The sequence below is a fragment of the Chanos chanos genome, chromosome 4, assembly GCF_902362185.1.
Source record: "Chanos chanos chromosome 4, fChaCha1.1, whole genome shotgun sequence".
In the NCBI taxonomy this organism is placed as follows: Eukaryota; Metazoa; Chordata; class Actinopteri; order Gonorynchiformes; family Chanidae; genus Chanos; species Chanos chanos.
Genome location: NC_044498.1, coordinates 16,998,438 through 17,024,234, shown reverse-complemented (window position 1 = coordinate 17,024,234; position 25,797 = coordinate 16,998,438). Strand labels below are relative to the sequence as shown.

Here is a 25,797-nt window from a genome sequence, read left to right as displayed (position 1 = left end):
CTCGGCCAGGTAAGTGACCAGGTTGAAGGTGATTTCGGAGAAGGCGTCATGCAGGTAGCGACACACTACGTTGATCCAGTTGGTGCTGTCGCGTGAGTAACTGTGTGTGGAGTAGAGGCTCATCATGTGGGCCAGGTTGGCCAGAGTGGCCGACTTCTCCTCAGCACACACCTTGGCGATGCGGTCAGCCGTCTCCTTACAGAACTGTGTGGGGCTGTCAAAGTGCTGGATGAGGTGGGGCAGGAGACACAGGATGTTCAAAGGAAACCCTGTGAGGACAAATGACAGGACCGCAAAACAAAGACTTCAGTCAACACTGAAAAGACATTTCTAGGGAGATCCTATACAGCGATGGACCCATTCCTCTTTTAAGATTTACGCTGAACGCCACCACAAATCAAAGCCATTAAAACAACAAATAAAACAAAAAGAAACAAGTACGTCTCAGACGCGAGTCAGTTTCGTCACTCACCCGCCACCTGCGATGGGTCTACGAGGGTGTGTCGAGAGACGCTGATGAGTTTACTCAGCAGGTGTATGGTGAGTTCCTGTGTGGCAGCAGAGGTGAAGCCTTTGAGGAAGAGCTGCAGAAGGCCAGGGAAGCTGTACCACTTCAGTTTGGCCTGCACCCTCTCCAGTCTCTCCCTGCTGTCCGCACGCTCCAGAGGAAGCTGTCCCAGCAACCTGTTGAGAAGCCTGAGCGCCAGCAGGTACTCGAACTCGTAATCGGACTCCAGCAGCGACGCTGCGATCCAGAACACCGTCGCCATCAGGTTGGTGGGGTCCGCCGGTGGAGCGGTTTCCCCTGAGCCACCTCCCCCTCCTCCGCCTACTCCTCCGCCTTCTCGTAACGACGATAAGCTCCGCGTCCGCGCCAGGTTGCCGTGGCTGCCGCCGAGCCGGTCGGCCACGTCCAGCGTGTTGCTGCGACGGCGGTCACCTTTGCGTTCGCCCATGAGGCTAGCGCGGAGAGAGTTGCTACGGGCGTGGCTGTACTGCGCGTGGAAAAGACCGCCACTGCTCAGGTTCAGTTGCCCGGTGCTCTTTCTGTTATTGGCAAACTTAGTGCCTATTAGAGGATCTGGCGACGAGGCTCTGAAAAAAAAGGATTTAATATCACAATCAAAATAACGATACTGTCGTAACAAAGAGTCCTGTTTGAGCTCAGTGTGTACGTGTCTTACTGTGAAATAGCTGTGAGCAGGTCATAGTTCTTCATAGTTTCCGCCAGTGTGTCTATGCCTGCTTCCAAAGTCAGCAGCAACTCAATAACAAAGCCCTGAGAGAGACACAGTGAAGATCAGATACAAGCCTGTTCTGAGGCCAATACACAGAGTACATGCTGTTCTCAACAAATACCAATAAGTGAGTGCTAGGTATCCTGTGGTTGACTGCTATGCTGTGTAACACCAGGGTGTTAATGGCAGGAGTTTGGGGCTGTTACCTGGGCTTCCTCCCCTGGATCTCCAACTGTCTCCACCAGGCGTGAGAGTACGTCAGACAGCGTGGATGCAGTGAGCGGCTGCTTCAACGCTCGGAAAATCTGGAAAGATCGTCCGGCGTAGTGCCGAGAGGAGCATGACAGAGCTGTCTGCAAAGCCACATCACTCAGAAGTTGCTCCAGCTGAAAGCCTGAACACAAACAGGTACACAACACTCAAGTGTTTTCATATGTACACAAAAAAAAACTATGCTAGACATATAACTGCACTGTAAAGTTAATGCTAATTACCTGATTGGGTCTGTTTAAAGACGTTGACCACATGCCTGAGGAATACACTGAGCTGATCAGCACTCTTTATGTTGGGGTTTTTAGGGGACACATCTTCATGGTTCCAAAGAGGTCCCCGCTTCCTGTGAGCCAAGCGATCCAAAAAAAGGAGAGAGAGGGTCAGAAAGAGGTGACAATTTACTATATGACTCACATTTTAAGAGGTGATAACATATTATATGACTCACTGCAGCACATTTTAATGATGTAAACACACACACACACAGACACACACACACCCATGCAATGACACAATACCCCATCCTGTTAGACATCGCTGCAAACACAAGACAGAACAGGAAGCCTCAGTCAACATTAGATGCTATTTTAGTGCACAGCGTCTCTGACACAATGAATAAACATTGTTACTGAGACCTCAGCACGGATGACATAAACCACAGACAGCTAACATATAACCAAAGCCAACATACAGGAGAACAGCACATCCGCCACATAGCAACACAATGACATAAAAGACTAGAATGACATGACAGTCAATCTATAAGCATAACCCTGCTTCCAGATACAAACAGAGAGAGGGAGAGAGGGGGCAGGTGTACTGTGGTGGGTAGTTGTGGAGGTCTGTACCTGGAACTAATGAACTCTATGAGCCCTTTGACCTTCTCGTCTTGTTCAGCAGAGAGGTCAACCTCGTTAAGCAGCGTGGGGGGCAGGTGGGGCAGCGCTGAACCTCCGAGGCTGATGCTAGAGGACGTGGAGCTGGAGCTGAGGCCTGAGTCCGTCATAGGAGACGGCTGGTAGTCTGGAACCAACTCACACACACCTGAGAGAAACAAACACATACATAAATATCTGCATCTGCAAACATTAAAAAAAAAAAATATGGAGGACATTTGAAGGCCATGAGGAGGTTTGGATATGAAAATTGACTAAATATCCAAACATTAGAAATAACGAAAACTGAAAGCACATTACTACATGTATGTATACATATATGTAGATAATAAGTAAGAGTTGCACAGACACTCTACATGGGCACACTGGGCCATATCTGCTATCTGGGAGTTTGCTGGGAAAATATGAGATTAAACAGAGGGTATAATAAGCCCTCTGCTGGTGAGAGTTATGACTGAACAAAGTCCTGGCTACTGCAGGACCACTCAGAAACTGTTACTTCAGATCTCTGATGCATCGATGTGCCTTTGTACCAAAGGACTAACCTGTGAGGTTGAACTCCTGAGGTATGGGTTTCACCGTTAGCACCTTGGGTTCGTTAAACTCTCGATTCCGAAGCAAAACTGAAGCCAGGGATTGGACGCTGCTGTTGTTCCCCTGGACGACCAGTAGGTGGAGCAGCAGGCGTTTGCAATGCTCATAGACCTCTGGGTGCTGATGGTCAAATCCTAAAAAGGAGGAAGAGAGGGTAGTAAACATGCTATGCTTTGTGTGACATTTAAACAAAGTATCTCATAAATGTTCTCTCTAAAAAACTGAAAAGTTCTAAAGGATGTGTGGTCGTTTCTGTGCCTAAAACAGTTATCTTTAGGGTTGTTGTGTGTATGTTACCTATGAAGATAGCGTGCAGTAGTAGATGCAAGTAGGCACTCCATTCAACTTTGACCCCGTGGTCAACAATGAGGTCTGTCAGCAGGATTACAGCGATGTTACACCTGTAGAGAGACAGTGGGGTAAGAGAGAGCCAAAACAGATGCTGCTCCCGCTGCTGAAGGCGGCCGGGCTCTAGTCACTTTACAGTAATGATAAACTCCACTTCATCTTTCTAAACACAACAGCATTGACCAGGAAGAGGCATTTTAAAGGGAAGTTCAGCCATTTTTCAGACTTTGGTCTGTCACATTACTTATTGCTATGTAAAGAAGGGAAATATAGGACAAGAGAAGTATATTTTTTGCTTTTCTGAAAACCTTGTTGATACCTTTAATATAACTGAATTTATTTATTTTTTATAGAGTTTTGAGTGAGTTTGAAAGTCATTACAGAATTCAGAATTTTTCATGGGTCAAAAAAAAGTTTACTGGTTGGAGGCACCAATGAACTTGTGACAGAATGACCGATTATGATGGGGGAGAGACTGCTTACCTGTGTAAAGACACTCCCGGTGTAGTGGTCTCAGGCAAATAGTCCACTAAGGGCGACCAGCAGCCTCCAGTGGGAGGGAATGGCAGAGGCTCTGGCCGATTATGGTCCATTACCTTCAGACGCCAGTTGGCATAGACGGGCATAGAATCACCTATGGAGAGAATGTGGCTTTAACCCTGCACCCGAAACTATACGATGTATAAATCGGCCTGAGTATGTGTGTGTTTGTGTGTGTGTCTATACGTGTGTGTGTGTGTGTGTGTGTGTGTGTGAGAGAGAGAGACAAATAGAGTGTGAGAGAAAGTTCTTACTCTTCTCCTCCTCATAGGAGCCTCCAGAGCTGCTGCTGTAACGGGACTCCAGTCGATGGTGCTGCCTGTTCAGATTAGTGTTCAGTCCGCTGTAGATGTCCAGGTGTGTGTAACTGCACAGAGGACAACTCTCATTCAAACATTCAGTAATTCTGATTGACAGAGAAAAAAAACGAGTAGCCATGTGACAAGAGAGCGAGTGAGCACCAGAGTCTGTGGGTGACTCTTACCTGTCCTCCATGTTGGGGTCTTTGACTTTGCTGTCATGGTGTCCGTCGGTTCCTGGCACCATTGTGTTGCTGCTGGATGTAGTCCCTGTGCGGAGAGAGGGACCGTGTGCAGGAGACAAGACAGATAAAACTTTACTAAGGAACATCTATCCTTGTCACTGTTCATTACTCCACAGATCCCTTACCAATGTTAAAAATGTCTGAGTTATCTGATACAGATCAAATTTGAACTCAAATGGCAGAAATGAATTTTACAACTTTGCAGGACTGACTGTGACTATGGGATCCAATGAGTACACAGTGGGAAGTGACTTAAGACTTAGAGTGGTAGAATGTGTAGTAAAAAGACTTAGAGTAGATAATCTCAGATCATAATCTGGGCGGACTGTAAAAGCCCTCTGACAAGGAGCAGTGGGGTGGTAATCAGAGGGGGGTCAGGAGATACCAACCTGAGGTGACGGAGGGGATCTTGTAAGAGGATGTGATGCGATAGTAGGGTGGGTTGTCCATGTGAGTGACAGCTGAGCTCACTGGATCGGTCAGCTCTAACTCATACATCAGTTCCTCCAACAGCTGCATGGTCTTATCTCTGCCTAGATACACGACCACACGCTTCACCTAAAAATAAAAACACAACCACAACCCATAAACACATCATTGTAACACATTCACCAAGTCAGAGCTACATGGTCTGATATCTGCTAAAGTAAAATTAGCACATCCGTATTTAAAAAAAAAAAAAAAAAAAGCCACTACTTTTTTCAGAACAACCAAACTCAACAGCTTTTCCAGAGGGTGAGGGCATGTCAGCTGTTTCTTGGCTGAGAGCTGTGTCACTCACATAAGGCAGGAGACTTGGTTCGCTGTTGACCCCAGACATGCTGATGAGGAAGTGAAGGATAATCTTGAGGTTTTTGGGCCAGCTGTCCGCTAGAGTGGTCCACACATTCTCAATCTCCGACCAGGCAAACTCATCTCCATACTGCAATACACAACACAACACACTTACATATTGCTCTTACCAGAAAATGTATGCCATCAACTCTACATCTGATGTATCATATCTGAGTGAGGTTTATTGACCGTAACCGTTTATTGACTGTGCTATAAACCTAACAATAAAAACAGACACACGTTGGGTGCTGTGTGTACAGAATGTGTTTGCCTTGTGTTGTGTAACCAACAATGGGTATGACTTCTGCTGGGTTTTTTAACCCTTTTTTTTTATAACCTTTTCTAAACCAAGGAAGGGCCAGGGACTAATGTGTGTGGCTGGTGTTGTGAATAAGGAGTGTGTGTACGCCCTGTGCTGTGTATACAGTGTGTGTGTGTATGTATGTGTGTGTCTGTGTGTGTATGTATGTATGTGAGTGTGTGTTCTGTACCTTTGCAGTCATGAACATGAGGTTGTTGAGCACCATAGTGGTAGCCTGCGGCGAGCCCCAGCCCTCTCCTCTCAGCCATCGCCGACTATTAACCATCATCATCTCTCGTTCACGAGCATCCTCTTCATCCTCCGCCGTGGAATGCTCATCCTGTCGCCGGGCTGACGGTTTGAAGTCCACCAGCTCTACGTTGTTCATCCAGGGCAGCAGGTAGTGCAGCATCACCTGCCGACCACCGGGGTGCGCTGTCTGAATCCTCTGACTCACCTCTGACACAAGCAGGATCATTAAAGACAGTCAGTTACTTCCATATGTGTGGCAAACACCCTTATCACTGTAGTACAGCTGTGCACATGCATGTCAGAGTAGACTGACAGTGTGACTTTGGTGTGAGTATGAATACCTTGGAAAATTCGCAAGGTTTATTTAACTGTGTGTGTGTGTACCTGAAAAGATGGGCAGTGTGAGTTCTGGGTATGTGCGTGCCAGCTCTTCACTAAGCTGGTAGTAGGAGACGGAGTAGAGATGTGGCAGAGGAGAGGGTGGAGTCAAAATGCCATCAGTCCTCTGAATCTCCAGCTTATGTGCGTAACGGAACAGCTTTGGCTCCAATATCTGTATACGCACACGTGTACGTGCACATGTACACACACACACACACACACACACACACACACACACACACACACACACACACACACACACACACACACACACACACACGAAAGAAAACATTTACAAGCTGTCAGATCTGAAAATCGAGACATTGTGTTGACAAGTTCACTTAAAGGAAAGACAAACATTCAATCCACTCCATCATAAGAAGAACAGCAATGTTAAACACTCAGTCCTGGCTGGTCATGGGAAGGTAAATATGTTTTACCTGAAGGAGCTGCATTGCCACCTCATAGATATCTCTTGAGGAGTCTGCTGCTTTGAACAGTATCAGATTCAGCAAAACTACAGTGTCAAACTGGTAATCCCTGCAAGAGAAAGCTTCAGTCAACAGCTGTGCACACATGTCTGCAGACACATACACAATCTAACACAACAACAGTACAGGCACAGACCTGCACATAGATACACATTCATGAGGATAGAGGGAGAGAGAGAGAGAGAGAGAGAGAGAGGGAGAGACATGCCTGTTGTGAAAGACGTTGGCGATGGCTCTGAAGCAGCCGGCCGCTACCCTGCGTGACCCTGTGTAGCAACGATCCACAGCCCAGAACATCAGGTTACTCTGATCTGGGTTCAGCTCCAACAGCAGCATCACAGCTTCACAGCCCAACTGATGGACCTGAGGTCAGATCAAACACGCAGTCACTAACACACATCTGCTTGAACATACTCCAGCCCAGTCGCGTTTGTCTGAGGAATATGAGGCCACTATGAAGGGCGATTTTAAAGGAACATGCATCGTGTACCTTGCGGTCCTGGGAGTCGAGGATGTTGTCCAGCCATTTGTAGAGATAGCCGTCTGACGAGAGACCCACATTATCAGCCACAGGTCCGCAACACAGAACTGCAGACATGGCCTACAGCAAGCACAGGATACGCTTACTTACAAAGTCCTTACAGAACAAATACTTCAGAAAAGGATGTACACATTCAAATACACGGTCTAACAGAGCCCGCGGTGCTGATTTATTTATTTTTTTCACCTTGAGAGCACAGTACTGGTGTCGGTTGATCTGCATGTTGCGGTCGCTGTAGCGGTCCAGCGGGGTGAACATGATGCTGAAAGGCCCCGCCCAGTGACTGAAGAGCATGAAGAGACTGTGGCGCAGAGACTGCTGAGGGAACACAGACCTCCTCTGGTGTACTGCACAACACAAACACAAAAGACAAACGGGTCAGAATTCATATCCATAAACATACGACATGGTTTAAGAATTCATGTCGTACTTGAAAAGAGCTGAAGAGACACAAAGAGATGAGAAGAGAATAGAAGAGCAAAAATGGAAAAAGAGGGTTTAAATGTGTAGGAAATACAGGAGTGTGTATTTGTATGCGTGTGTGTCTTGTGTACCTGGGACGTTCTGTATGATGTTGGCCACCAGGGCACTGAAGTGGCTTCGGATGTCTCTCAGCGTGTCTGAATCTTTGTCGTTTTCTGCTTCCAGAAGCTGCCGTGTCAGATCTACATACTCTAACAGTGTGCCGTTCAGTGAGTGTGTCTCCCCATCTAAACCTCCACTCCCCCTGCACATCCACAAAAAAATCTCTTTGAAACTAGGCTCTCCAGGTCTCATAAACCATTCTGCAGTAATACCATGGTCTCTAGAGAAGCCTCAATCTGTGTAAAGTAATGACTGAGATGCCACTGATGCTCTATACGTCTTCTCCAGAGCTGCAGTCACACTATGTGTTAGATACAGACATAGACATGACTGTGGCTGACCCAGTCTGGCCTTAAACATTTACTCACGTCTGACTAATGACCCCTGCATCGGCCAGCAGCTCAAAGATCCGGACCAGCTGGACTCTGAGGATATCTCGACGCCGGCGTCGCTTCATATTCTACATGGGCATGAGACAGACAGGGAGAGAGAGAGAGAGAGAGAGAGAGAGCTTGAAAATCCTTACTCCCATGAGTCAGGTGAACGCGGGTGACTTTATATGGGGAATGAAGATGCAGTGACTCACCTCTGGCCTTCTCTCCAGAGCCTCTTTAATGATGGGGTTCAGCTCCTCCAGCAGCTCCCTGACAAACACACACACACTGAGTCACAACTATGACACCTGAACACACGAGCATACCTTAAATAATGAGATCAACACAACAGTACAGACCACTAAATGCACCCATCAGACAGACATAATCATAACAATCCACGAATGTGCGTACACACAAATATATGCACATATACATATGTACACACACATACACGCACACACACACGCACACACACACACACACACACACACACACACACACACACACACACACACACACAGACAGACAGACAGACAGACAGACAGACGCACCTGAAGGCGACGGGGTTGGTCCGGCCAAGCCCCAGTACGAGTGACTCAGTGATGTCCATGCTCTCAGAGCGCATCATAGGAACCACATGCTTAAACAGGGAGGAGGGGGACGGAATGCCAATGATCTACACACACACACACACACACACACACGCACACAAACAAGCACACGTACACACAGGCGCACGCACACAAAGAGTTGATCAACTCATGTGAGACACATCAACACATATTACTAAGACAATAAATATAAAAGGAACACGCCCACTAGTTAACCATGACATCGTGGCAAACAGAAGCTGGGTCAGTAAAACAAAAAAAAATTGAATACACAAGTTTTAGCATTAAATCTCTGTTAGACACTTTCGCATTAAACATTTAATTTTCCTATAACCTATAACAAAATAAGACACTGGGTGATTGGGGCGGGGGGGTACCAGTTACAGAGGGATGACCCCTGACCTTGGAATCATAGCTGTAACCGCTGTCCGGCGTGGACGCCAGCGTCTCTGGTGGGGAGCAGCGGACTGAGCCTGGAGCTGAGGATGACTGTGATGATGAAGATGAGGTAGCGGAGCTACAGCAGAGGATTAAGTAGTTCCTCCAGAGTCCCACGTATGAGTCACTGCTGCCGCTCAGACTGTTCACCTTCTTGGCATTTATGGGACTACTGCAGAGAAAGGCAATCACAGCGTCACACTGACGTCATAAAACTAATACTGCCTCATTTACGCTCGTCTGTTTACATCCCACACGGACACATGCATTCTTCAAATCCCATAAAAGTAAAACAAACAAACAAAAACGAACAAACGTAGAGGTACGAATACAATGGATGCCGATACTACGGCCTCTAATATATCAGAATGGCAGAATTCACTACCAAAGGAAGAGTAAAGGTTTCAAAATACATTCAGACCCAGACGTACACACACACGCTCACGCACGAGCGTGCATAAAAAGAGAGACGACGTCGTACTTGATGTCGACTTGCGGGGAGAGGAGCTGTAGGCGCGTGTAGGCGAAGACCCAGGCGTAGCTCAACGCTGTGGGGCAGTGTTTGGGCAGGTGTTCCTGTCGCAGGTAACTGGACAGGCTGATGACCCAGGGGTCCTGACCCTGTGTAACGTGGGCGAACACCCAGATGTGTGACGGACTCACAACGTCAAACTGGTGACTGATGGGAGAGGAGCTCCACTCTGCTAGAGTCTGCAGGTCGATGCCGCTGGGACAGTACAGCAGGTTTGTCTACACACAGAAGGGATGTAGGGAGGGAGGGAAAAATAAAATGGAGTTTAAAAACAAAAGAAACGTACGTGCATGCATGTATGGCTGACTGTGTGTGTGTGTGTGTGTGTGTGTGTGTGTGTGGTCTCACCTGGTCCGCCCCTGTGAGGTGGATGAAGCTTTCTAACACTGAGGCGCTTAACCTGTCCATCACATCTATGGCCAACTCCTCATCACCCTGACAAAAACAAGCAGGATATACAGACAGGTAATCAGTCATCTGATTCTGTCAGGGTCAAAAGGAAAAATCTGGGCGGTTTACGTGCGAGTTACCTTGGCGATGCCGAGGGCGGTGTGCAACGCTCGGACCTCCTTGAGGACGTTGACAGCCAGTCTGCGTGTGGCTGGTCGACAGCTACACAGAACCACCAGGGCCAGACCCTCTACGATATGCAGCACCGTCCACAGAGGAGAACGTTCCAGAGGCAGGGAGGGACTGGGATTCAAACCCTATGGTACACACACACAGACACACACACACACACACAGACACACAGACACACACACACAACCAAGATTCAGTGGACAGTGAGGGACATTTAGGCTCTGAAAAAGAAAAGCCAAACACAGCTGTGCATACATAAATGACCTCGCACACACCTGTGTGTCGTGGCTGCGGTTGCTGGTTTGGGCGGCCTGTCTCCACTGAATGATGAGCTGCAGCAGCATCTTAACAGCATTGTCCAGCAGCGTGGGGTGCACATCGGTGACCTCACGCACGATGAAGTAGGCAAAGCCGGACAGCACGTCCTCCCTCCAGTCAGGGAAGTCCACCATAAGAGCCTGCAGAGTGGTGAAAGCCAGGCCACGCAGCTCCTCATCCATGTGGATGGTTAGCCTGTAGCAAAAAGAAGTCACACACACACACACACACACACACACACACACACAGTTTATGTGAGTCATAAACTACTCCAAGGTGTTTTAATTAGAAATGGGTTCACAATAAACTCAACCACATTTCAGAGATGATGCTTCCTGATTCGGAGGAAAACTTTCTGGTGAGTCAGTAAAGTAGTTCATCATCTAAGCAAGACTTGAAGGAGTTTCCTCACACATAATAGAGTCAAGTTGTGGCACGGGTCAGATTCAGTTTTAGACGAAAGTGTGTGTGGGGGGGGGGGGGGGGGGGGGAGTTGTTGTCTAATACACTGGACATGTGCTCATTTCATAATCCGTTAGTTTACTGGCCCTCAGAATAACCTGAGAGGAGGTGAAACAGTACACATTTCCTTTTCAGATTCTCGGGGGCTCTTGTGAGGGGTTAAATTTGAAAGGTGAAAGATAATTACTTGGCCAAGAGCTCGATAAGGTCCTGTCTGCTCATGCCGTCTGGGATCAGTCTGGGAATCGCCGCCACACACGTCCGGAATAAATCAATCTTCGGCTTTCTCTCCCCACTGCGGGCAAAAAAAAAAAAAAAACATGAAGCTTTTACAAACTCTGACAGATACAGACATAAACACATGAACAACAGAAACAAACTTTAAACGCAGACACACCCACACACACACTTACGTGATCATGTCTTCAGGCTCTTTGTTGGACATTTGTACATTAGTCATGCTCATGGATCTTCCCACCTCTTTGTCCAAGTGTCTGAGGATGTTATCTAGAGCTTTCCGTACCTGAGGGTAGTACAGCGACATACCTGCACACCGCACACAAACAGCACACACGTGAAATTCAATCCCAAAAACAACGTTAAAACAATATCAGTGAATTTTGACATGAGCTGACAGAACAGACCATCTACAAACAGAACCCATGTTAAAAAAAAAAAAAAAAAAAAAGTGACATGAGCCACAGTGGAAAGTTTCAGACAGAACATATGGTAGCACGCCAAGAGTCTGAACAATAGAACTACTGCAAACGCTGTTCTGTAAGGCAAATACCACACAGCACGGTCACGCAAATATTTACAGTACATCTGGCAACAGCAACATGTCATCATAAAACACAAACAAATGTAACAAAGAGAAATCCAACTCTTAGGCAAATGTTGATAGAGCACAAAAATGTCGGCGCACGTTCGTAAATCTGTCCGTCTAAGCACAGAAATATTCCTAAAACACAACAGTTCAAAACACGAGATAGGCAAAAGGTGCATAATGCTACCATTTATGGAGTGTTCCCTTTTTCATATTGTCTGTTTAAGTCCAAGCCAAGCCCTGTGTATTCTCATGTGTTCTGAGAAAAACCCCAGGCTGTGCTCTCTTAAATGTCATGGAATAAACCCAGGGCAAAACAATGTCAGCTTGAGAGAGTTGTAAAAGGGGAGAGCGTTAAGGTACACACCGATGACTTTGGCCTCCTCGTCGGTGAGGGTGGTGTTGAGGAAGATCTTTTTGACGCGCAGCGTGTTACCCGACGGCAGAATCACTCCTGTCGTTGGCATGGGAGGCTCCCCGTCTTTCTGCTGGAGACTGTCTGCTATCACCAAAAACGCCCGCAAACCGATATTCATTCTCTGAGAGACGGGGGGGGGGGGGGGGGCAGAGGCCGAAACGTTGAAGAGCATAAATAAGAGAAAGCAGCAGTGTAGTTTGGATTAAACGGCATGGGAGGTTAAGCTAATATGAACTGGATGAACTGAATATGAACTGAGTGCTCAGTGCGTCTCACCTCCGGGTTGATGGTGAAGGTCTTGTGAGATTTGCCTACGCACAGCAGGTCATAGATGATCTCTTTCATAGCAAAGTCCAGCCTTTCCTGAGAACACAAAAACATGGCCCAGTCACTACTTATATGCAACATATAAACCTCCAACACAAAACCAACACTCAAGTCAATATTTTTCACTGTGCGGCAATCACGTGCCCAAATAAGGCTTTATTTTTCAGCTTCTCTAACTGTTGTGTCACTGAGGCTCAGAGCATGGGAGGGCGTGATCTGATTTCTGTGACATCTATCAGATTTACCTGAGCGATAAACTGGATGATCCTGACAAAGATGTTCAGAGGTGTGTCTCTGGGCACGACACTGCGGGAGCCCTTAGGGAAAAGTGCCGAGACGATACTGAGGAGCCGACTGGAGCCAGAAACCCAGAGAGGAAAAGGTTAATACATAAACTTCAACATACACAGCTTCAGCTTCCAACCAAATTTATATGGGAGAAAAAAAAAAAAAAAGACGACCTACGGTCAGAGTCATTTTGGTGTATTTGTCTCTGTGTGTGTGTGTGTGTGTGTGTGTGTGCATATGCCGTACCTCTGTGTGGTAGTGTTGCTCTCACACTTAATTCTGATGATATAGACCCACAGTAGCCTGTAGAGGGACTCCAAGGCTACGCGAGACATTTTGGGATCTTTGTTCTGTGGGAGAGGAGAAAGATTCAGAAAAATCTACACAGTTTTGTAGAGTTTTGTCTCAAATCAACCCTCACATCAAGCTCAGCCAATCATTAACAAATGCTGTGCTATTTAAATCACTAAGGGTGCTGGTCTCTAGCCTGTCAGGGTAACTGGAAATAGTAGGGAGTTACTAAACATGGTGATTAAACACACACCAGCTTTAAAATTTGGTGTTAAAAGTTGAGCACAGTTCTTGTAAAATAAAATTAAGCCTAATTAAATACATTTTACTACCAATGGATGTGACACATACACAGCTCGTAACAGTTAAGGACTCGGAAGAATCATGAATCCTCTTAAACAATCTAGTGATCAATATATAAGTTATCTACAAAGAACTAATCAGGAATATGACTCATGACTCTCCTCTTAGGATCCAATGACAGAAATGATTTCTAAATTACCATTATCGATCAGAAGATAAACATCATTCATTAATCACCTTTAAACTTTATTGAATGGATGCTGATTAATAAAACCTCCATAATAAATCTATAATTAACACATCAGAAATGGTCTAAGGAGCCTAGCTGCTGACAGAGCAATCTCTCTCTCTCTCACACACACACACACACACACACACACACACACACAGACTCATGTGTCCGCAGACTGCACCAAACACTCAACACCAGTGGAAAGTGTAATGAAACATTCCGTCCACAGGGGGCGAGATGACTGCAAACACTGCAGCACTGAGAAAGTCCAGCAACGGTATGCAAGGACAGAAGAGTCCAGTGTCCTCAACCTCTGTCTTTAACACGACCCCTTACAAAAGCAAACTAAACACCAAACACGCTTTTTATATAAGATATTTGTGTTTCTGCCTGCAAGAGGGTGTTTGTGTCTTTAATTTATGACGTGATAAAAGCTCTCATAAAACAAGCCCATTGGTCCAGTCTGAACAACTGAACTATTCAACCTCAAGCCAATGTCAATCTAAATCAAAATCATTACACAATTCTGAAAGGTAGAATATTTTTTTCAGTGTACCCCTTCCTCTTATCTACTGGCCAGGTGGCTTCCTGAATATTTTCAGTTCCCATTTCCTATCAAAACATCAAACATTTCATTTTTTTTTTCTAAATGGAGCTCTCATCTCTGTGCAGTAACAGTTGGGAAAGAAAGCCCATCACAGCCATGCTGAACACAGTGTCAGCCAATTGCCCTGTTAGCGATGGTGCCAATCCTCCTAATGGTTACTGTGGAAACTCACCTGTAGCGTCTCTATCTGCTTACGGATACTGTTGTTTGATGGCATCTGGAGCGAGTGAATGTGTTAAAAAAAAAAAAAGAAGACAGAACATAAAGAGCGTGATGAAAGGATGGGGACACATGCAGGTTAGAACAGACCAAGAAATGAACAGACAGACAAAAAAAATGAGTCAAATGAACACGAACATCTGATGCTTCACCTGAGTAAAATACCGTAAAACTTCCAGTAAATGCTGAGGCGCTTATTTACTTAACTTTACTGGCGTTTATTGGAGACTTGGCAATAGTAAGAGACCTGTGTTTGTTTTATCTAAAGCCCTCAGGTTTCTGCAAGTTATTGGTAGCTGAACTGACCAGGAAAATTCACCATGTCCCGTCCTCCCCCCTCCCAGGTAGTCTACTTAACAGACAATATACAGCGCTCTTTGGTAGCAACTCAAAGAGGAATCACTAATAAAGTAAGTTAAACATTGTCATTGCAACCTATGACGGGAGAGCACAGTCTATAGGAATACCAGTATCACTGTGAATTTAGACGACCATGATCTGAAAGACAGTTTGTTTTGTTCATTTATGTTTAATCCTATTCATGAACAGATGAACATGCATAAGGCAAACTGGATTCACTAAAACAACTTCATTTTGCCTGATGTAAAAAATGATTTGTTTGTGCTGCATAGTCATTAAGAAATAGGCCTAAAGCATCCCTGACAAAAGACATAGGAAACTAAAATGAGACTTGCAAAACGACTTAATTTACAAAAACCAAATTCCATTTAACATCTCAGCTGTCAATGCTAGGGCATAATGTTGAAATTAGCCTATTTCATTCTCTGCTGTGATGAAACTTCGACAGGCAGAATAGACTACAGTAAAGCATCTTCAGCATATTTAAACCACGCAGCCGAAAACAGCGCTACGCAAAAGCTGCCTAGCCCCCCCGCTTTTATCGGAACCAGGCGTTTAGTTCACTGTAAGGGTCGCGCACACCGGCGATTATAAGAGGTCTGCGTTTTTATTGGAGACTGGCCTATTACTGGAAGTTTTACGGTAAGTTTGGTGGCTGGACTGGAGTGAAAGCAATATGGCGCATGCTTACACGCGTGCAAGTTACAGGGTTATTTTGTGAAATACTCTGAGCTTTTTTAAGCATAAATAATATAATGTGTACTGTGTGTAGCCCAATGGACGCAAATTTTGATTTAATTTGTTTAGAAAGAATGTCAATTCCACATTTACACTCTTGTTACATGATACTGTTTTGAGACATTAGGAGGTGAAGGATGTGCTCTGATTGGTCAAGCAGACATGTGAAGGTCACAGAGGGAGGTGCAGGGTTTTAGGTTGTGGTTAAAAACAATGGAACATCAGGAACAGGGCAAGTGAGGAGGGTTAGGACAAAGAATGACACACTGCAGAAAGATGGATTGAGGTTGAAATTAAGAATCAAGAATAAATTCAATAATTACTCCCTTAAAACTACAAATCCCAGAAGTCTCCAGGTTAAATGTGCCATGATCACATATGACGTCCAGTAAAACCCTTAATGAGGCAATTACTGCAATTTACGGAAACCCTGGACCAGACTGGATTGAGGTATATAAAGGCTATAAATGATTCTGATAGTCAAACCAGTACAACAAATCACTGGAAATCACTGACAAAAATCACCGGTAGGAAATCACCATGAAGCAAATAACGTTGAGGAAACAGTCAATCAGACTACAAACACCACTGATTCAGCACGATGGATTCAAGGCAAATCTGTTTAAATCTACACCTTAAATGAGAGACAGGAAAATCACCATGACACACCATTAAGAATCAAAACCTCACACAAGAATCACACAACCACTATGGAGGTATTGACCAGAAACACACCTTACTACTGATTCCGATACATACCAGTACACTCACACCAAAACACAACTAGAGGTCTGCTACTCAACCCGAGCCCAACAGTGCCCGACAAAGCATCAAGTTCTGAGCAAGTTTGGGTTGGTTTTTGAGTACAACTTCAGGTTTGGGTCAGGTTCATGTTTGTTTTGTAATTAGTGACAGAGTTATTATTATTAAGCTATGTTAGGTTCTCTTTAGCCTGCTACCCCATGTGAAAAGAAAACACAGCCTAGTGCAGCATGATGTTTATCGCCAAGTGGGATCGTCATATTCACTTAGCTTATAGTGATAGTTTCTGCACATTCACTTAGCTAATAGTGAAAGCTTTTCTGCAGATTAACTTAGCCTATAGTGATATCTTTTTACTAATTTTCTTTACTGTCACATGGGATCGTCATATTCACTGCATATTCATTTAGCTTATAGGGCTAGCTTTTCTGGATATTCACTTAGCTTATAGCGCTAGCTAGCGTGCATATTCGCTTAGCTCACAGTGACAGCTTTTCTGGCAGGCCTGTTCGCTTGCAGTTATCAGCCCTTCCCCACTTTGAAAAGTATTATGGATTTGTAAAATACCAATCCATCACAAGACATGCTTTTTTTGGTCCATGTGTCAAGCAAAGCATCCGTATGTACATCTGTGTCTAAACTCTCTGATAGGAAAAGGGAGAGAGCGATTTTGTGTTTGGGTCGGGTATGGGCTTCAAAATAAGCAGCACCAGTCGGACTCAGTTGGGTCTCAAGGTCTCGGGCCTGAGCTTCAGTTTCATGCCTGTGCAGACCTCTACACACAACACATGACTGGAGATCACACTGGAGATTGGTTTACAGAGCAATGAGAAGAGGATTCTGATTGGTTTGATTGACTGGGGGCGGGGTAATTGAGAAGAAGAGGACAGACAGACATCAAGTAAAATCATTTTCACTCTTAACATGTGAAGCACAGCCTGCACCCCCACAACTAAGGCAGGTCAAACCCCCATCACTGTGGTAAATAATTACCACACCATCCCATCCATCCTTATGTCAGCACACAGCTTCTGGCCTAGTTTCTCACGCTCATGTAGGCATAGCAGCTGTATGGTCATTACATACAAATAGAACAGACAGTTCAGCACGAGTCACTGGGTCTCCACTGAATAAAATGAAATCTGTTTCATAACTAATCTATTTAAAGCTGAGCTGTAGTAACAATAGAATGTAAACAGACTCATTGAACAAGACTGTATAATCTAACTGTACCGAGTGCTCAAATAAACAGTATGTAAATAGCTTATATCATGCTTATAAAGTTGTAAACATAGGAAAAACTAAGCTACTGTCATTGATGTAACCTAAAATAGCAAAGAGCGGTCCACTTTGCTTTACAGGATGTTAGATATTAACACAGATTTCGCCCGTTGTTCTGTGGGCTGCTGACTGTATTGATGGGTTCTGTTTGGTCGAGCTGTACCTTGAGGTGAGAGAGGCAGTTTTGGAGGAAGATGTGCCAGTTATTGAGGAAGAACTGCTTTTGACTGACACACAGCAGACACGTCACCAGAGGGTACAGAGCCTAGGGCAGAGAGACAGAAAGAGAGCCAAAAACGTTAATGAAAAGTAAACGAGCAAAAGAGAAACAAAGATAACGAAAAGAACGGTCACTAAGTCAGACTGTGACGGAGAAAGAAGATAGAATGTGAGAGAACGGGGTCATTACCAATGAGTGCTTCTTTCTGGAGCTCAGGTCAAAGGTCGTCTGATAGAGCATCTCCACAAAGTTCTTCAGACAGGGCACATTCACTTCATTCTTAACCGCCTGCAGAAGCCAACCACAGACATCATCACAAACCGACACTCACCCTTATCACGCCACACGCACCTTCACTATCTGCCCCCATGTATTTATGGACCCGTTCAGGAAACTTCTGTCATCATGTGACTCCGTTCTCCCTGCTTTCATCTCACATCCAGCATTACTCACAGAGCCATATCACTGACCAGTACGTAGATCAAGATGACGGAGTGATACGTATCGCAATTTTCCCTTTGAAGGCTTCGAATATGAGAGAAGGAATTGCTCAAAACAAAGGGTCTTAGTCATTGAGTTTGTTTGGAAGCAGAATATCATCTGGTGCCAATGAGTCTAGCCGACGTGGGAGTAAATAAAGGGTCTCATTGTTCCGCTTGGATACGTCCTGTGCTCCGTCATGGATTAAGTCAATCAGCTATTATTAATTAAAAACCGCTGGAGTGATGTTGCTGAAAATAACTCTTAGTGTGTCTTGAAATAAACAAATGAAACTGTATAACAGTACTGCGAATTCCAGTTGGCTCTGATGTATAATGTCCTGTAGGAGCGTTTTTTGTTTTGTTTTGTTTTTTTCTGGAATGCGGTCTATGTACGTTTAGGTGATGATATTTTGTTATCTCGTAGATCTGTAGGGTACTCACAGCTGCTACAGGGATGAGGATCTCCACAAACAGGCCAGCCAGGGCATGCTTTATGTCTTTATCCTTCACCTCCAAAAAATACTGGGCACACTCCTGAGACAAAAGATACAAACGCATGAATGAGAACTATTCATTCCAATTACCACACTCAATTCACAACATCACACCGTTCACACTCATTTAGGAACTGTTCTAACTCGAATCAGAATCTAAGTTCAGACTGATTCTGTTCAGACAGACAAACAACAGACTGCTAAAGTAAGGATCAGCATTGACAGGCTCACTGACCAAGAACAAATACCCACAGCACAAAACAACACCTGTGAACACACACACACACACACACACACACACACAAACCCATGTAAAGGAGAATTACTGAGTAGACCATGCAACACACATCTGAGGAGCCACAGAACCAATTAAAAAGGGCTGAGTAACAAGGCTTGTTAAAGTAAGCACATATTGAGTGTGGATTTTTACAGCCCATATTAAGGTTAATGAAAAGGCATTGCTCTACACAGTCCTCCTGGCACAAATAAAGCAAGCGAACACAACAGCGCGTGCTCTCACTCATTGATGCTCTCTCCCTCTCTGACTACAATCTCCTGAGCGTAATCTCTCTTTCTGCTGGATCAGAACATGCTCATCTCTGCTCTACTGTACAAACACACACACACACACAGGTCTGGTGTATGCTTGCGTATTTTAACGCATGCAGCTTTATGATGGGTGCTGCAATGACATCAGAGAAGAACTGCAGTAAAAGTCTGCCAGACAACAGAGATAAGAGAAGATTCTGTCTGTCTCCCTGTCTCTCTCACGCACACATGCATTCACACTTTGTGAAGACCCATCATCCAGACAACTTGTGCGCGCACACGCACACACACACACACACACACACACACACACACACACACAGAGAGAACTGTGGGCAGAGACATAAAAACCACAACTTGTGAACTTGCATGAACAGATATTAACAGTGACCACCTGTGACACAGAAACCCTTTTTTTCACACATGCAGCTTTATCTGCAAATGTTCTGATCATTTTTTGGAACGGGGTCATATGTGAATGCAAGAAAGAGTCGCAATTCCAGAAAAGTTCATCCAGCAGTTTCTCGGAACATGATCTATTAACTTTTCCTGAAAAGTTCCAGACAGACCCTAGTGTGTACAGAGCCATAACACTGTCAGATAAGAGGGTGATACGTCTGATGATGTATGTGCCCTATGATTTGCTTACAGAAGGTTGGGCTGGGAGACTTAAATCAGTTAAAGAAAAGCTAGCAAACCATTGAATGCCCCATCAATTGTAACCACATCAGCTGTTTCTAAAATGTGTTGTAAATAAGTAACACTGCCAGCGAAATGTCACCCAATTGTCACTTCACATTTCGTGTTTCTGGGATTTTCATGTCATGCATGCACATGCTTGCTCTGTCAATTTTGCAGGAATGGGAGGGAAGTGTGAATGGGGGTATCCATCAGCATTGCTGGGAAAATGAATGTTCTGTGTCCTGTGTATGAGGGTATTTAGAGAGAACGTGCGTGTGTGCGTTGAATAAAGGTGAATGCGCTGACCTGCATGAACTGAAAGGAGGCCTCAAAGTCCTCCACCGGGTACATTTTAACCCTGAAGAACTTCATGCCCATGATGAGACTGATGATGCTCTGCACCACGTGAGGACTCTGCTCCTTCTGTCGCAGCTCCTTTAGCTCAGTGATAAACTTCTTCCTCACTGCCTGGAACCTGCAACACACACGCACACACACACGCACGCACGGTCACTGACTCACATACACAAACAGCTATACATTGATGCAGGCTATGAATCTCCAGCTGAGAACACGAACAGATTGTAATTTGTGACAGATCGGTCGTGCGTGTTTACGACTGCTGTCCCTGCTTTGTGGCCACTTCAGCGACGTACACAAAGCCATGACACCGGTTAACACCAGCCACAACTCAAACGATGAAAGGAAACACGCACAATGGTAACGACTGGTGTCGTGTGTTTACTCCCCTTACGTCACATGCAGGCTCGTAATATTCTCCATTTCCCCTGTTTAAACTATCCCATCATCAAATTAAGGTAGAGTATAGTAAGCTCCTGCTGTAAATAATGGAGAAAGTCCTACTAAAGCGTTGGATTAAATTAGATCACGTATAAATCAAACAGGGTTTTGTTTGAGCCTGTTAGCGTGTTGCAGAGAGTGAGTTAGTGTAGCTGTAAACGTGTTCTGAGGCTGGTGTCTAACGCAGCTGTAAATCAGTTAAGACGCAGTATTTAGATAAAAGTAAATTACTGTGACAGACAGAAGCTAATGTTTAGTTCAAGGTGGAGAGCAGCTCGATGTTCAGAATGTGTTGTAAATCCATTTTCTGTGAATGAATGAGGCGTTAGCGCGTGCTTGAAGGGTGCGACATGAGATGTTTATGTAGTCAACACAATACTGAGTGCAAAATAACAACCAGATTGTCTGATAGTTTCATGGCACCAGTGTCCCAAGTGTATTTATATAACTTTGTTTGTTGTCTAAAAGGATAGTGTTTCATGATACATAATACAAATCGCTTGGCTTTGGTGATGTATCAAATTAAAACAGTATGTGAAGGGGAAAGAAAGTCTATTAAATTTAGCATTACGTAACACGGATCTAAATTTGAACTCAAGTTCAAGAATCTTCTGGCTCTGAAATGGAGAGCGTAATTGCACAAGGGAGTATGGTGTTCAGAGACAAAGATTTCAGTCTGATACGATGCAGCGTATGAGGCCTAGCTAGGCCATACGAGGACTGTGGCAGAATGGAGCACAGTGTAGTCATGACATGGTCGCGGAAATAAAAAGTTGACTTACTTAGACTGCGTGAGGACCCCGATGACCTCAGCATACAGATCGGCAATGATGTGAACATTGCCGGTGTTGGGGCCCGAATACCTGTAGGTACAACCATGGCAACCAGTACAATCAGCACACGCACACACCTGTTTTCATCCATCAAAGACAAATTCTGTAAGATCATATTCGTGTGTCGTTGCTGACACACACGTGTGTTGCGTGTGTACTTACCCCTCTCTGTGTTTAAAGTGCTTAAATGCCAGGTTAAGGACTTCGTGTACTAAAGCGTCTGGCACAGGATGAAGAGGAATCTGGAGAGGAAACATTTCATTGGTGTCGGCCAGGAACATTCTCATAAGCCTATTCATAAACACGCTCTTTCTCTCTTTCTCTTTCACCCCTTTCCTCTCCTCCCTGTTTATCTCTCTCATCATGCATCTTCTCGTTAATCCATTTTATCTACCTATTTATCTGTCTGTGACACAAAGTTTGTCGTAGAGACTACCACACTCACACAACTGTATGTTCACGCTCTCTCATGTTGCATGCATAGCTTACCTGCTTTAAAACTTCCACTGACACTAAACAAAAAATGAAGTCTATGGCTAAGTCTCTCCGCTCTAGTAGGTAGTCTTTATCCCGGTGCTGTTCATCCCTAAAGCGTGAGAAAGGGAAAACAAAAACAGACAGAACAAACATTGTGAACAAAAAAACAAGGAAACAGAGTATTTACTTTATGGGTTCAGGTCTGTTTTAATTAGACACAGAGGTTGAGGTTGGCAGTAGCTGAGTGCGTGTGTGTGTGTGTGTGTGTGTGTGTGTCTATGCACGTGAGTAACAGAGAGAGGAAGAGAGAGAAACATTATTCCTGTTGAGACTTCTCACCCTTTAGACTTGGTACTGGATCGAGGTCTGTATTCATAAGACTCGTCCTCTGTTCCACTCTGTCGGCGGTACCAATCAAACAGCGTGCGCAGCAACGAGGGCAAACAGTGTTCCGCTATGGAGCTCATAGAGCTTATTAACTGCAACACAGTGACACAGGCACTTTATAATACAGAACTGATTAACTGACACACTCAAACAGGTACTGCAACACACAGAACTGATTAACTGCAACACAGACACACAGACATACAGGACACTTAATAACACAGAACTGATTAACTGACACACACTCACACAGGTACTTCAACACACAGAACTGATTAACTGCAACACAGACACACAGGCCCTTTATAACACAGAACTGATTAATTGAAAGAAAGACACACAGGTACTTCATACCCATTTTCTGATGTGAGGTTACATAACATAGAACTGCATTATAATAAAGTTCCCTGAACCCAGTATCTATCCCCAGTGTCATTACAAGCTAACCTTTGAAATGACGAATAAGATACAGGTAATCAGAGATAAAAAAAAAAAAAAAAAAAGCAGGAGCAGTAAGGAGAGTTGGTGGTGGAAAAAGAAAGCGAGAGAGAGAGAGAGAGAGAGAGAAAGAAAGAAAGATAGAGAGGGAGAGAGAGAAAGTGAGTGAGTGAGAAGGTAAAGTCTGCCCCTGAGCTGGAGGGGGGTTGCTGTAGAGAGCAGAGGAGAAGTGAAGGGACTGTATTGATTTGTCCTGAGTGAGTGGTGTAGGATGACATGTGCATGGTGCCCTGACAGCTGCATCCCCTATCGAACGTCTCCATGACTCCCTTCTCTGCAGTAAGCCCTGCACCAAGCCCCGCACGCTTCAACTACGACGCTCGTACAGAGAGGAGCTCGTGTCGAGGGTGTTAACACGCCAAGGTGAACGACCGACGTCAGACGCTTCAACCTGCCGAGACGAGTAGTTAAAGAGTAAACGATAAACATTAACGCGGCGGTGACATCATCGATTGCATCGTGTTTGGTTAGAGTAACTGCAGTCCCATCACACTACGTTGTGTCTGAACACACAGTTCCAAACCTTCACGCCTACTGAATCTAGTCAGCGATTCTCTGCATATGCAGATCTCGGTGTGTGTGTGTGTGTGTGTGTGTGTGTGTGTGTGTGTGTGTGTGCGTGTGCGTGTGTGTGTGTGTGTGTGTGTGTGTGTGTGCGTGTGCGTGTGAGGCACGTGCGCTTTAAACCGACGAGCGGTTCGTTGCTGCTTTAAGCTCTATTTATCAGGTATGCTGCTAAGGACACGAAATGATGAGAAAAAGCGTGTGTTTAATTCATTGGGCTTGCCGTGGGAGTGTGGGCATTTGTCAGGATGATGGATGCTGCTGAAGAGAGTTATGTAACTGCCCCCCCCCCCCCCCCCCCCCTCCCTGCCCTCACGGCGCCAGGCCGACACACTCCAGCACCCCGCGCCGATTTACTGCCGAGGATGACACAGCGCTTCTGCTCCTTCTCTCCCTCTCCGCGTACACGCACGCAGGCACGCACGCACGTACGCACATCTCACCAGGATTTACTGTATCAATAAGCTCTGCTTGTTAAGGCTATTTCTTCTGTGTAACGTGGAATGTATGTAAACTACAAAGGGAGAGGATACAGCCATCACTCTTCTCTCTTCCATACTGACACATGCACAGACAACAGAACTGGGTACAGAGCCAAAAGCACACCATACCGCCACTTACGAGTGAGCATAATAACAGCAAAGCAGTGTATCACGTATACACACGCTGTTGGTCATTCAGGCTCAGTTACAGTAAAACACACAAACACAGGCAGCAGTAACGGAGGGAGCCAGATCTATAGGGGAGTGAATGGTCTCACTGGCTTTGTGTTGAGCTGAACAAAGCATTCTGCTGCAGTTCCATTGTAGAGTTCTGAACCAATCAGAGGAAAGTGACTGACGTCCCTCTGGGGTTTCAATGAGTGTGTGTGTGTGTGAGAGAGCGATAGAGAGAGACAGAGCGAGAGTGAGAGATGAAGAGGAAAGTGGAGAGATAAATGGAAAGGCACAGTTAGGATGAACAGAAATATAAGCAGTAACGGATGGATGGATGGATGGATGGATGGGTAGAGTAGATGCAGAAACACAGTCATTCATACACTACTCACCTGATCAAACTGTGCATCTTCCCCTCTCTGGAGAGATCGGGACAAGGGCTTCTCCTGAAAAACACATTCATATAAGACCATGTCACTAACATAGTATCACTGGCGTATGTTGGCTAATATCCACAGTTTTCTGTCAAGCACAAACGGGGGGAAAATGTATAGCTGTATCGAGCAAACTTCAAAAATAATCATAATTATTGCTTGAGCATGATATTTTTGAGGGTATTTTTGAGGGTATATCTTGAGCTATCACTTCTACATGTAGTTTCAGTGATATATGATATAAGATACATGTGATACATGACCTTTTCAGTCTGCAAACCTAAGAAATACAGAAAAGCACAATGAAGTGTGGTGTGTTAGGACAGACTGCGTCTGCTGTGAACGATTCAATGAGTTTAGATGGGGCACGAAAATCTGAGACAAAGGAAGTCAAAAACGATCAGAACTCTGTTTCCGGTAAACTTGGTTTCAGTTTTGGACATACACCAGATGTGGAGAGCAGGAACATAAGGGAATTCTCGTGAGTTAAACAGCTGTTTCAGCCTGGCTAATTTTGTAAAAAAAAAAAAAAAAAAAAAATCAATTTTAAGTTTGGTAACTGCAACTGGGTTCTGGCCCACTGTACCAAACTGCCCTAGGCTGACGCCCACTGTACCAAACTGCCCTAGGCTGACGCCCACTGTACCAAACTGCCCTAGGCTCCGGCCCACTGTACCAAACTGCCCTAGGCTGACTGTACCAAACTGCCCTAGGCTGACGCCCACTGCACCAAACTGCCCTAGGCTGACTGTACCAAACTGCCCTAGGCTCCGGCCCACTGTACCAAACTGCCCTAGGCTCCGGCCCACTGTACCAAACTGCCCTAGGCTCCGGCCCACTGTACCAAACTGCCCTAGGCTGACGCCCACTGTACCAAACTGCCCTAGGCTGACGCCCACTGTACCAAACTGCCCTAGGCTGACTGTACCAA

General features: G+C 45.1%; 1 protein-coding gene across 4 annotated transcripts in view; it reads right to left on the bottom strand.

Annotated features, from left to right (window-relative positions):
* Positions 1-25,797, bottom strand: part of fryl (furry homolog, like) — a 72,061-nt gene that overhangs the window by 17,692 nt on the left and 28,572 nt on the right. For 3 of the 4 annotated variants that reach the window (XM_030770994.1, XM_030770991.1, XM_030770992.1), the window contains 44 exons: positions 24,825-24,878; positions 22,667-22,806; positions 22,340-22,436; positions 22,013-22,092; positions 21,800-21,880; positions 20,523-20,691; positions 18,934-19,026; positions 18,200-18,298; positions 17,954-18,055; positions 14,603-14,647; positions 13,244-13,347; positions 12,955-13,063; positions 12,659-12,745; positions 12,332-12,503; positions 11,552-11,684; positions 11,326-11,433; positions 10,634-10,871; positions 10,307-10,483; positions 10,125-10,211; positions 9,726-9,994; positions 9,209-9,416; positions 8,747-8,871; positions 8,405-8,462; positions 8,187-8,278; positions 7,788-7,960; positions 7,420-7,580; positions 7,183-7,293; positions 6,901-7,055; positions 6,642-6,741; positions 6,205-6,373; positions 5,759-6,027; positions 5,215-5,355; positions 4,823-4,991; positions 4,374-4,458; positions 4,144-4,256; positions 3,833-3,983; positions 3,299-3,402; positions 2,953-3,135; positions 2,360-2,555; positions 1,733-1,854; positions 1,445-1,632; positions 1,185-1,279; positions 473-1,095; positions 1-269 (listed from right to left, as the gene is read on the bottom strand). In XM_030770994.1, coding sequence (XP_030626854.1) covers positions 1-269; positions 473-1,095; positions 1,185-1,279; positions 1,445-1,632; positions 1,733-1,854; positions 2,360-2,555; positions 2,953-3,135; positions 3,299-3,402; positions 3,833-3,983; positions 4,144-4,256; positions 4,374-4,458; positions 4,823-4,991; positions 5,215-5,355; positions 5,759-6,027; positions 6,205-6,373; positions 6,642-6,741; positions 6,901-7,055; positions 7,183-7,293; positions 7,420-7,580; positions 7,788-7,960; positions 8,187-8,278; positions 8,405-8,462; positions 8,747-8,871; positions 9,209-9,416; positions 9,726-9,994; positions 10,125-10,211; positions 10,307-10,483; positions 10,634-10,871; positions 11,326-11,433; positions 11,552-11,684; positions 12,332-12,503; positions 12,659-12,745; positions 12,955-13,063; positions 13,244-13,347; positions 14,603-14,647; positions 17,954-18,055; positions 18,200-18,298; positions 18,934-19,026; positions 20,523-20,691; positions 21,800-21,880; positions 22,013-22,092; positions 22,340-22,436; positions 22,667-22,806; positions 24,825-24,878 — 6,504 coding nt within the window. The remainder of the gene's footprint in view (positions 270-472; positions 1,096-1,184; positions 1,280-1,444; positions 1,633-1,732; positions 1,855-2,359; positions 2,556-2,952; positions 3,136-3,298; positions 3,403-3,832; positions 3,984-4,143; positions 4,257-4,373; positions 4,459-4,822; positions 4,992-5,214; positions 5,356-5,758; positions 6,028-6,204; positions 6,374-6,641; positions 6,742-6,900; positions 7,056-7,182; positions 7,294-7,419; positions 7,581-7,787; positions 7,961-8,186; positions 8,279-8,404; positions 8,463-8,746; positions 8,872-9,208; positions 9,417-9,725; positions 9,995-10,124; positions 10,212-10,306; positions 10,484-10,633; positions 10,872-11,325; positions 11,434-11,551; positions 11,685-12,331; positions 12,504-12,658; positions 12,746-12,954; positions 13,064-13,243; positions 13,348-14,602; positions 14,648-17,953; positions 18,056-18,199; positions 18,299-18,933; positions 19,027-20,522; positions 20,692-21,799; positions 21,881-22,012; positions 22,093-22,339; positions 22,437-22,666; positions 22,807-24,824; positions 24,879-25,797) is intronic. The other variant, XM_030770993.1, reaches the window with a different exon arrangement.